At 39.7% G+C, this 13,043-nt stretch overlaps 1 protein-coding gene across 2 annotated transcripts in view; it reads right to left on the minus strand.

Moving 5' to 3' along the window:
• Positions 1-13,043, minus strand: part of LOC111868555 (transmembrane 9 superfamily member 2) — a 42,653-nt gene that overhangs the window by 25,599 nt on the left and 4,011 nt on the right. The window contains exons 1-4 of one of the 2 annotated variants that reach the window (XM_033753094.1): positions 11,738-11,933; positions 9,034-9,101; positions 5,543-5,642; positions 3,476-3,611 (exon numbers count right to left, since the gene is read on the minus strand). In XM_033753094.1, coding sequence (XP_033608985.1) covers positions 3,476-3,611; positions 5,543-5,642; positions 9,034-9,101; positions 11,738-11,869 — 436 coding nt within the window. In that variant the 5' untranslated portion in view covers positions 11,870-11,933. Of the gene's footprint in view, positions 1-3,475; positions 3,612-5,542; positions 5,643-9,033; positions 9,102-11,737; positions 11,934-13,043 lie in introns of those variants that run through there. The other variant, XM_023859307.2, reaches the window with a different exon arrangement.

The raw sequence follows: 13,043 nt of genomic DNA on the forward strand, positions 1-13,043 counted from the left end.
CACGTAGTAGGGAGCGTTGACGGTCTGTCCTTGGGGTAAAAACTCTTTGTGGACCACACCCTTGGCGTCGAAAAAGACGATGAGCATTGTTTTCACTTTGGATTTGCTCATCTTCGCCTTCTTCGGTTTCGGGGAAGCCGAGGCGTGCCATTCAGCACTCTGGCGCTTCGTTTCTGGGTCATACTCAAATGTCCACGTTTCATCACCGGTAATAACACAGTCTAAATAATGAGGTTCAATTTCCACACGTTCCTTCAATTCACTCGCGATCAACACTCGATTGGCCTTTTGCTTGTCTGTCAACAATCTGGGGACCAGCTTGGCGCACACCTTTCGCATGTTCAATTCGTCCATAACGATGCGATGCACAACGGTTTTTGCAATGTTAAGAGTGTCGGCTAACAACCGGACAGTCATTCGACGGTCAGTATTCAACAAATCACACACACGAGTCACATTTTCATGGGTTTGGCTTGTTGATGGCCGTCCAGAGCGGGGGTCATCTTCCACTCCTTCCTGGCCCTCCTTAAACTTCTTCACCCATCTTGTAACTTGCACATATGATAGAGCAGACTCCCCGTAGGCTTGCTTAAGCAGTTCGTGAGTTTCGGCAGCTTTTTTGTTGAGCTTTGTGCAGAACTTGACCACCCAATGTTGTTCAAAAGTGTCCGCCATTGCGCGCCATGACGTGGTCACAAAACACAGGTGCACTAAATCAGCAATACTGATGCCTCCGATGCTCGAGCAGACTGACCTTGGGCGCGCTGTGAAGCTAAAGGCCTCCCCCCACCAACCCAACTGGTTCCAGTGTACTCCGACCAGTAGGAGTGGGAGAAAAAAATATATTTCATGGCTTTTGGGACACACCTTGTACATCCACTCTCCTATATGCTTTCATGGTGAAGTGCTTAATTAGTTAAGCACAGGGGCAACTTTACCTTACCTTATTACTATAATCAAAATATTATCACATATCAGTATATCTCAAAGCTATCTTACTTCAGTTCTATCAGCACAGTATTCAATGTTTCCTACTATACAGGATGCAACTAAAAGGTGGATACAAACTTTGCGCACAAATTGCACATACCAAAGCAAGAAAATATGTCCATATCAACATGTGCCAGGAAACATTTAATCTGTAAATTCTAGCTGAAAGAATGCTGTGTAGACATCAGCAGCAGTTCAGCATTAATGTGAGAGCAGAGGCCGTTGGTTAACTGTTTGGTAGAAGCACATGTTTTGCCATACTGGCTTAGAGGCAACCACTACCCAGATTTCCTCTTATATGTATCTGCCAAAGATACTGGAAGATGTACCACTGGCAGTCAGAGCATGCATGTGGTACATGTGTGACGGTGTTCCAGCACATTTTAGCCCAGCTGTGTGAGGTGTTCTCAATAACACATATCATGACCAATGGATAGGTAGAGGAGGACCCACTGCATGGTCACAATGTTCACCAAATTTGAATCCCCTGAATCTCTGCCTGTGGTAAAAAAAAAGGTAAAGTTGTCCCTGTGCTCAACTAATTAACCATTACACCATCAATACATATGTGCGGAGTGGATGAATAGATCCACGTTTTCTTGACCTCAGCACTAGCTGGAGGTGAGCGGTCAGCTGCATTCCCTGCCGCTTTATCCCTGGGGAAAGAGCCCCTGGCACCCACTGGATAAGAGGCTGGGTGGGCCCCAGAGCTGGTCTGGATGACATGGAGAAGAGAAAATTCTTGACCCTACTGGGACTCAAACACAAACCCATTGGTTGTCCGGCTCAGAGCTAGTCACTATACCGACTATGCTATCCTTGTGGGGACACCTAAAAACCCTAGCATATGCGCAGCTCCAGTTAACAATGAAGAGAGTCTTAGCATCACACTGTGGATGCCTGCCAGACAATCCATAACGCCCTCACATCTCTGAACAGATGCTGCAGTCCATGATGAAGCGTGTCAAGGCATACATTGATCTCATGGAGTACATTTTGATCACTTATTACAAACACAGTCTTTCAGTTATAATTCACAAATTAAATGTTTCAGACACATGTTGATACAGACAATTTTTCTTGTTTTGGTCTGTGGAACTTGTGCACAAATTCTGTCCATACCTTTTGGTTTCAATCTGTATACATTTCAAAATAAACTTAAATTATCAGATACTATATGTACATCACTGATTTCTATTTACTTTGATTTCTCTTTAATTTATTCAACTCTCAGGTACAATTATATAACATGCACATATGTGTCCTAGGCAACACGACAAGAAATTGTGTATCTCAGATTTGGACGAATATGTTTATTGGACAATCACTCTTTACACTCACTAATACAATTATTTGCACTTATAACACCCTCAGACACTTCCTCTTCAAATGTTACACGTGCACTGCTAATCTCAGTGGAGCGTCTTGGCTCTTCCTTTTTCGAAGCTAGACTGACTCCTGCTCTAGTCGGATAAGAACTGACTTGGTCCTCTGAATTATTCTTTGCTTATATCCAACACGCGGACAGGATATGGGCCACCTTGTCGAAAGGTTCAGTTTCGCTGTTAGCTGGAATATTCTTTGCTGTGGGAATTCAACAATTCTGCCTCTGTTGGGTAGGCAGTTTCCTAGGCAGCATGCATTCTCATTGCCCGTTGCGCAGTGATGAATGTCCTATAGTCCAGCTTTCAGGCAGCACGTCACAATATATATACATCATATGCTTTAACCTTCTATTAGACAAATCTACATCACTTCATGAGAGCCATGAGAGTTCTCACATCTACATTTACATTTATTTTCATTTCATCAAGCCAATCCTTTCCCTGTAGGGCTGGATATAAAATATGTCACATATTACAAATTCATAACATATCATACATCTTAGGTCCAATACAGTAATGACACTCAAGCTTCTTAATATAAAAAATGTAAGGCAAAATGACAACATCTCATATAGTTAATTGGTGAATAGCTAACTGATGAGTCCCATAAAATGTAAGATCCATGTCTTTTGACAACATGAAGCATTTTAATTACTTCAGGCATCCTGAAGCATAGCCAGATGATTAACCAGATGTTCTGAAGAGAACTAATAACATTTTTTTTAATACATACTGAGTATTTGACACAAAACGGACTACACAGAAAACACCGCATCCAACAGTTCTACTGCTGCATGTGTATCAATTGTTGCAGGAATGTGTTTACTGCATTGTTGCCTAGCAACGATTATTCTGGCTTGTTGGGGAAGGGACACACATAACTAGGTGACATCACAAACCTACTTTCATTTTAAGGAAAGTAGGCTAAAAATTCAAGTAGCAGGAAACCTCAGTTCATTAAATAGTGATCACCATAAAAGATACATAATACAGACAAACTTTATAAATCATTAATATAAATCAATAATGACAGGGGACTACCACACTAGAAAGTTTATACTTATTACTACTAGACTGCAGAGTTCCCATCAGCTACTTACCAACAATCCAGTGGTGTTGATAATTAAGACTCATGCCTTTCTTAAGCAGAAGCAGTCTTTCCTCTGAATCTGTATCCTTTGGCTTGTATGACTTTTTGCATAGCTCAACACATGGCTCGTTGTGCAAGAACTCAATCTGCAAAGATACCAACAGAGGTGCACAATCTGAGAAGTCTTGTTCAGCAGTATGCTGAATATCATGCCTCTCAGAGTTACATATATTGTACAACTTAGTTCAAACTATATAGACCCAACATCGCACAGTAGCACTCAATCTTCATATGCCCAAAGTTCCACGTTTGAAGGGGGGGGGGGATGATCAACTTTCTTATCCTGGTTTTTGTGGTTCTCACTAAGCCCTTCACAAAATTCAAGAGAGCACTTCTAAATAGTCCACAAGCACTTCCTGTCATCTGTGCTCTTATTAGCAACAGCAACCAAAGAGCAGCTGTGTGGATGTTACTTGAATTACTCTTGCTGCCAGAAATATAACATACTTGAATATCAAAGTTGTAATTTTAACTCCAAGTTACTCTAGAATAGAGCATTATTTGCTATGAATTTCAAATTTTTCTGAGCTTCTCCACCGGAGATATGAGATGTTAAAAATGGCCGATTTGGTGCCCAGGGCAAAGTTTGAAAACTCCTGGAAAATTCTGGAAATTAGGTACAGGGTTCAACCTACGTGATCATATTCCCCATGTAGGAAACAACAAAGAGTAGAAACCACAGATCTGATACTTTCCCCTTCCCACTTGTTTTTGAAGGTGAAAAACAGCCTTTTTTCCAAAATCGACAGGTAAGTTTTGAGCTTAATTAGACCTAGAGGAAGAGAGTTGAGCGACACATTGTAATAATATGATTTATAGTCCATATCATGAGGAATAAATTGGTTTCTTATTGGAGTTTCTAGCTTCAATAGTTATCGAGATATAGAAGATAACGCAAACCTCCATTTGAGGCGAAAACGTGTTTTTTCGCATTATAAAAACGGTTCTACTGGAAGAACCGAGGAGACTACAATTTTTTTAAAAATATTTTTGGAGTGTGAAAATATGTAGAAATAAATGTACTTGGATTTTTTTTTTAAATGGTGAGCCACCTCTCTGGATGATTTCGCATGGAATGACCCTTACATTCGTCAAGAACGAGTTCTTGACTTCCATTAATTACTCTTACTTAGATGGTGAATTATTACAGCTATGAATGAACATGTAGAAAACGCAATATCAATATGAATCATATAGTGTACATTGATTTTGCTACAAAATAAATCTGTATGCCAACCCAAAAATGATGGAAATAACTCCTCTACAATAAATGTAATATTACTGTATTCGCACATAAAGATAAACTTCAACACCAAAAAGAGAATACCAGTTATAGCATGTCCCTTATTTTTCTTTCATATTATGTAGTTCTGGAGAATCAGTATACTTGAAATAGCTTCCTTTAACTTCGCTTAATATAAATAACATACTGTCATGACTATAGACAGGGTATGGATTGGATATTGGACTTACTGACGCAACTCAAACTAAGAGTATTTTCAGTGCTGTCACTGATCTCTGCACTTCACAAATCACTAACATACACTAAGTCTTCTCAGTCTTTACTAGACATATCCTGGCAATGGAATGCAACACAGTAATCATAACAGTCTCACTGTAACTACAGAAGACATAAAGTCTTCTTTTCACAGCTGTACTCTTGCAACTAACTCTTTCCTTCACAGCTGGACTTTCAACTCTCAACCAACTGCAGCACCATCTCTTCTCAGCTTCCCTTGCAGAGCTCACCTCTCGACAGCCAACACTCAACTAACTGTACTACCCCAGCTGTCTTCTTTATAACACCTTTGCATGGACCACATAGAAAACACTGTTTCTAACAATAACCCTATTGTTGATGTGTGTTTACCAATCAGCTGCCTAGAAACCAGTTGCGTTATCAGTGGTTCTGTTGCATATATGTTGTGGGCATTACCTCGAAACAGCCACTGCTTATAGTCACCACTTAGCAACATGTCTATATGCCACAGTACTTTTTACAATATGTGAGTGTTACCTTATAGTTGGAAGGCCGGATTCTCTCACCAAAGACAACCTGTCCTAGGTTCTCCACAGGTGATGTTTTTGTTTTATCATCAACTTTGCAAAAATCAAAACTGAAAGAAAATAAAACACCATCAGCAAACAATTTAAAGTGCCTCCTCACCGCCTTTTTACCTGACTAGGGGAAATGAAATGTTCTCCAGGAAGTGATCAAGAATAGCACATATTCCTGTACCATGGTTCAACTATGTAATTAAAATATAGAATGTGGTCTCTGGGTTGTGACTCTATGCAGTCCTGTAAGTGGATACCAATGTTCAGAGGAACATGCTGCCTCCATTCTCATGGTTTAATTGCATAGGGTGAGAAATTGGTGGGGTTACACAGGCAGGTTACAAGGAAGGATAGGAGTGGAGATGATGCACTCCAGTCTGAGCCAACAGTAACAGTAAACAGGAAAAGGCCCATTTCACAACCACATTGCTGTTGTTTACAAGCAATATTTCACACACAATATGTAGGTACAAGGTGGTTCAAATATGATTGGGACTGATTTTTTTTTAAAACCCATAATTGCCAAACACTTACTTGCACATGTCAGTCTTCAATGTACTCCCCTCCAGAGTCAACACGTTTTTTCCAACGTTCTGGAAGCATCCTGATGCCCTTAAAAAAAAAAGGCTTGCGGTTGGTGGCATATCCACTCCTGAACAGTCTGGATAGACTGGGAGAACTGGTATGCAGCCACTCGCGTGATGACTGTTGGGACTTGGGAATGAAGTAGTGCACCCACGTTTCATCGGTGGTCTCTATAGACCTCAAAAATGCATCGCCTTCGTCTTCAAACTGCTGCAGGAGATGACTGGCAGCTTGCATGTGCACCATTTTGTTCACGTCCATCAAAGTGCGTGCTACCCACCGTGCATTCACCTTGCAATAGTGCAGGTGGTATTTCATGATGGTTTCTACACTACCAACACTGATGGACAGCATTGCTCCAAGTTCCTTGATAGTGATTCGCCTATTCTCATGAATAAGCGCGTCTGCACGATTAACGTTTGGCTAGGTGACGGATGTTCATGCCCGACAATCATGCGGTTCATTCTACACACGCTCTCTGCCCTCTCTGAAGTACTTACGCCACTCAAACACACAGGTCCGTGACAGACACTCTTCCCCATACTGTTGTTGGAGTCTGTGGTGAATTTCAGCGGACAAGATGTTTTCTCTGAGGAATTTGATCACAATGCGTTGTTCCACGCTCTATAATACCGTCTGTTCGTTCATCACTCTAGCAACTCCCAGACAGGACTGAACAGGTTCTAACCCGAACAGGAGGGAGGGTGGAGATTGTGGCTACACTCTCTCAAGGTCGTACAGCTGCTGCGCAGTGCAGCTTGTTTACACACAAATCAGTCCCCGTCATATTTGAACCACCCTGTACAATTGTGGTATCTCTGTACCAAATTTCATGTGCCTAACTACAATGGTTCATTATTCATAACAATAAAACTGAAAGCTAGTGAAAATGTTTGCATGATAAGCAAATTCTTTCATGTTTTACAAAAAAGTCACCTTAACAAAAGTTGCACCTTTTTAATGACCTACTGTCACGCACCATACCTGTACCCTAAATTAAGCAGCACTACTGCCACTCCTTCAAGCACCTCCTCTTTGTGATTACAATTTTAAACACACACATACGCATGCGCATGCACCCAGAGTATGGCATAATCATAATCCTACCTCTTTCCACAACCCCCTGAAGCCTGTAACACAGACAAATTGAAGCTTATACTGGGGCAGGAATTAAACCTTAGAAAATGTCAGAACTTTACATGCACTACTTTTGAATTTTACAACATTTTGAAAGGCCGAGTGGCCGTGTGACACCATATGGGTACGCGCAGTCCACGCGTGGGCACAGTGTTTTAAAATCTAATTTTAAGATTGAAATTCTTGTTCCACTTAAGATTGTTTTTGGGCATCTGCTTTATAAGTAGACTGTCTTCCCTCCTGCGTCATCTAACTGAATGCAGAGTCCGACGTCGCAATTCATGCACTTTGTCCAGATGTAACTCCATTTCCCACACGAAGAGCACACACGACACCTCACTCTCGTATTAGAAGAAGTCAGCCAGTGATGTCAAGTGGCCTCCTCTAATCGTAATGCTTATAAAACATCGCAATTTCAACTATTCACCATGGCCTCATTTCGCATAGACAAAGCTAAAATTGATAGGCCGCTGATAAATGACACCAATTCAGAATGCGGTACAGACGACTCTGAAAGTGGCGTGGAAGCAAGTGGGAATCCAGGGCTATTCCAAGAACAGTACCTCTGTGTGGCTAGTCCGAGATATACACAGAGTTTCTGAAGGACAAAGTACGATAAGACTTCACCCACACTTGTGCATACAGAAAGGTTCCGACATGACTGGAGAATGTGCAATACAAACATAAACTTCCTCCCCTTTTGCCAGATAAGACACAGTAAGACAGGATGTCAGCAGCATGCATTTATACTGCAGAAACGTTTTGTGCAGAAACTGTATGCATATTTGTGGGCAGACGCTCGAAATTGGGGAAAAAAAAATTTTGGAATCAGTGTAACAATTTTTACAGACTTTAAAATCTGTAAATTACAATATCTGATTCTATATTCTTTCTAGATAAAAGCAGCATTTATTTCGTTCGCCTATCACAAAAATTGTAGAAATCACAGCATTTTCAGTAACATGCTTACAATTTTTAATACCCTACAATGGCGGACATTTAAATTAACTCTGGCCTGCTGCCATTATGGGAATTTAAATGGCCCGTCTCTTAAAGGTTAATTGTCTTTATATTATGATTCCGTCCTGCATCCTGGTGACACATCAACATATATTTGGTTTTCTGTTTACTTTTGAACCACCTTCCTTACTATTACAGCTTCTGGGTTTCTCTTCATGGTATTTATTCACCAATAAACTAACACCTCAAGCACCAACTGACAGATAAACTCAAGAGCACAGAATTTTAGGCATGTCAGTAAGAAGCACTGATTTGGCAACTTCTAGCAATCTGCCCAGCTTCTTTTAATGCTGATGCTCTTGATCTTAGAACTATAAGGATTAAGCCACAAAATAATGAGACATATTTTGGATGGACAGACAAACACTTTGTATGCGTACAAAAACTCACACATAAAATCTGAAGTAAAATTGATATCGAAGTTAGTCAAAATGTTGCTGATTACCAACAGTCACATTACAGTGCAGTTGCATTTTATGCTAGGGATGCATCTCTGAAGATCTCACATAATTCAAGTCAAGTTCTCTCACAAATAAATTTGCATTATTTGAAGCTTAGAACATAAAGTGAGATTTTATTAATAATTTTGTCACACCATTTCATATTCACATAAAATGCAACCACACTGTACCTACAACATGACTGTATATCATTTAAACTTTGTTAACTTACATTCCTACATATGTTCTCTAATCCACAAATACTTACTATTCATATTCATAAGGTATGATAGACTCTTCTGTGTTTAATCGATTCACATATAGCGTGACATCTTTCTGCAAAAAGAAAGTTTAACATAAAGGCAGAGAAGCAAGAAAATCAATGCTGTGCTTGGCAGCAAACTTGCACTGTGTACACAAATTCTGTGTGCCATGTTGGCTAAAATATTCATGACAACACCCACAATTTTCTTCCTATTACTATTAGTATATCACCCATCAAGGATGATCTTTTGTATCTTCTGCCCTCCTTTCTAGCTCATTGTTTTCCTCTCCCTTTATCTCTTCATACATAGTTTCCATTTCTTGAACTCTCCTGTCCCAGTGTAGACGGCATGGGGAACAGATGATCAGTCATCAGAATTCCCATACAGTCCATTCTGGGACAGGGCTTCACTATCAGAATCACCCACCATTCACCCACACAGTCTGGGCTGTCACATATCGCAGCTTTATATACACATATAGGGGTTCAACAAAAATAATGGAAACACTACAGATACTATAGACATTTCTTTATTAATGTGGCACTGGACCACCTTCTGCCTTTAGTACAGCTGCAATCCTTCTTGGAATTGTCTCATACAACTTTTGAAGAGTCTCTAGCAGAATTTTATACCATTCTTCTTTAAGAACATCTTCAAGTTGCTTTACAGATGTTGGAGGTGGGAATCTGTTCCTCACTCTTGTCTCCAGAACTGACCAGAGCGATTCAATGACATTCAAATCCGGTGATTGTGCTGGTCAAGGAAGAGTTGAAGTTCACCTTCATACTCTTCAAACCATGACTGCACAGTTCCAACCGTGTGAATGGGAGCACTGGCGTCTTCTGAAGTAACATCTGGATCATGGGATGCACCTGATTACCCAACTTCTCAACATACTCCTTTGCAGTAATTCAACCATCAAGGGTAATAATGGGACCAACAGAATACTGTACATGACACTGTTGTCAAAACCATCATAGAACCTCCCCCATGTTTCACTGCTGGAATCAGGCATTCAGGGTTGTCGGGTGTTCCCCAAGCGTAAACTCTTCCTGATGGTGGGAACAGCCTGAAGGATGACTCATCTGACCATTTCACAGGCATGTTTCCAGCTGTGTGATATCCAGATTTCATGGTCGTGACACCATCATGTAAGCAACTGAACATTATGTTCAGTAATCAATGGTTTAGCAACTGCAGCCCTGCCATAAATATTGAACTTGTGAAGCTCACACCAGACAGTTTATGTGGAAACTGAATCTTCAAGATGAATATTGATTTCTGCTGTCGCCTATGCTGCAGTAGTTGTCATTTTTCAAAACAATCCTCAATGTACGATGATCTCTTTCTGTCAATGTTGATTTTCGCCCACTGCTTCTTTTTTCTGATGCTGTGTTTCCATGATTCATGTATGCCAACATAACCTTACAAACTGTTACCCTCAATACATCTAATGATGTGGTAGTTTTTGCCACAGACGCTCTAGCTAAATGTGCACCAACGATCTGTCCTCTTTCAAAGTCGGACAAGTCTCCCATTTTCCAATTCTTTCACACAGACCGTCACTCAACACACCCACTAATGCACTTACACAAGCACTACAGAGTGTAAACAAATGGCTGAAGACCATTTAGCACTAACTGAAAATCTTTTGATGCCACCAACACAAACAAATTCTCTCGATTCCTTTGTGTTTCCATTATTTTGTCCCCCCCCCCTGTATATAGCATGCAAATGCAACCATCATCACATCAACCCCTGATCACATCAATGGCTAAGCAACTGGGAAGACTTCACTGTGTACTTCTCACATAAAAGCTTCAAATCATACACAGTACCAATCTAAATTACCAGTCTCTATTTCTAGCTAAACACTGTAGCATAGCAATTTTTAGTCCTGTCTCTAATACAGCAGAAACCCAATTTGATTTCCAGCCAAAAATGACTATCCTGAATAAAGACATTTTGTGGATTTTCACATCACAGCTAGGCAATATTACAAAGCAGACTTCAAAATCTCACAATTATTTCCTTTCCAGTCTTAATACGTATAAATGTTCTTAAATTATACAAGAAACAACAGACTGCATTTAGTACACATGGACATGTACTACATATCCCAAATTCTGATCAGCAAAATGTAGTTCAAATCTTCACGATATACTCGTACACAACAAATGGAGCAAAGGTATAATAACTAAACCTACATACCTGTTTGACACTGGTCTAAATGAATACAAAATATTTCAATCTGGTACCTAATTGTTTACAATTATTATAACAGTACATCTAACCTGGCTTCTGCAATTATAAAGCAGGATTTTGATGGCAGCAACAATAACGGAAAAGATTCTGTTAAAGGTAAAATTGTGCCTTTATGTAAACTTCACGCATTCTTAATTTTTGATCTGGGGGGAGAGGAATATTCTGCTTCATGCTTCGGCCACTGTACCCCTATGAAAAGAAACCAGAATACTGTATTGGCCTAAAGGTGGGTACAGTCATGTTGGAAACTGGACACCTAAATTGCGATTACAGATATTAACGGAAATTTGAACAATGAAGTTCAACAACTGGGAAATCACCACAAACAAGGCACCTTGATGGAAAAACCAACACCATGAAAATGTCACGATGCAAGAGTTGGTTTTAAAAAAAACCTTCATCCAGCTTAACAAAAATTAACAGTCAACAGTGTCACACTACCTTACAAGTTTTGGTTCCAGCTCCATCTTTCTCTTTGCAATAATTAATTGGTGCCAAACCCAGTATATAAAAGCCATTTGAAGACGAAATGATTACCAAAGTGCATAAAATTAAACACTCCATCAAAATCATATTGCTAAATTATGTTTAAAGATATACTGCCTGTCCGTTTTCAATATGACAAATATGTTATTTTTGTTACTTCCACGTGGATCGAATGATAAGTGAGAATCAGTGTTCACTCTACTCCTGCTTTATTAAGACACTGAGATTTGACACAGAAGTACGCCTTATATACATACAGGCTTATAACCATAGTAACACTTAACAATATAAAGATACTGTTGTTACACACGTAACTGTGGTTACACATAACAGTAAACATCACTTAGGTAACAAGACATAACCTAGTCCTTAAATTGTTTACTATGATGTTGCCAACTCTAACATTATATTTCAGTATTTGAGAGTTGCCAACATAACACTCCCCCTTAAACAATTTGGGAGTTTTTATTTTAAATACTTATTCCTTGATCTGAGAATTCCTGTGTACAATACCTACATCCTTTGTAGTGTCTAGGCATTCCAGAAGTCTCTTTAACAACTCAACTTCAACATTGCCGTTGTGAAATATGAAGAAGTCTTCAACATACAATTCTATATATTAATTATAGAATTACCCTTTTGTTTGGTATAAATATATGGTTCGGAAAAAGTTTGCCTGTACCCTAGGCCTTTTAGAACCTCTGTTGCTTTCTTATTCCACGACCTAGCGGCTTGCTTCAGTCCGTAAACTGATTTTCTTAATTTGCAAACTTTATTAGACTCCCCCTTAATGTCATATCCTTCAGGAAGCTCCATATATTTAACTTCTTCAAGATCTCTGTTTAAAAATGCGGTACAGACATCAAGGTGGTCAATGTTCCAATCATGCTTTGCAGCTAAAGCAAATAACAATCGCATTGAAGAATGTTTCACCACAGGAGCGGAAGTTTCAAAATAGTCCATTCCTGCTGTTTGGCTACAACCTTTCGCCACCAAACGTGCTCTGTGACATGCGACATTTCCATCAGCATCTCGTTTAATTTTGAAGACCCATTTTGATTTCATTATTGGCTTATTTGACGGTCTATCCACTATTGTCCATGTTTCATTTGTTTGGAAAGCTTCTAGCTCCTGTTTAATAGCTTCTTTCCATTTAGATTTATCGGAGCTTGACAGTGCCTCTTCATATGTGACTGGTTCTGACTCATCTTTATGCACGGCTGAGTAGTAGGTAACAATATGGAAATTCTTTCTGTTTCTT

This window comes from Cryptotermes secundus, unplaced genomic scaffold (assembly GCF_002891405.2).
Source record: "Cryptotermes secundus unplaced genomic scaffold, Csec_1.0 scaffold330, whole genome shotgun sequence".
NCBI lineage: Eukaryota > Metazoa > Arthropoda > Insecta > Blattodea > Kalotermitidae > Cryptotermes > Cryptotermes secundus.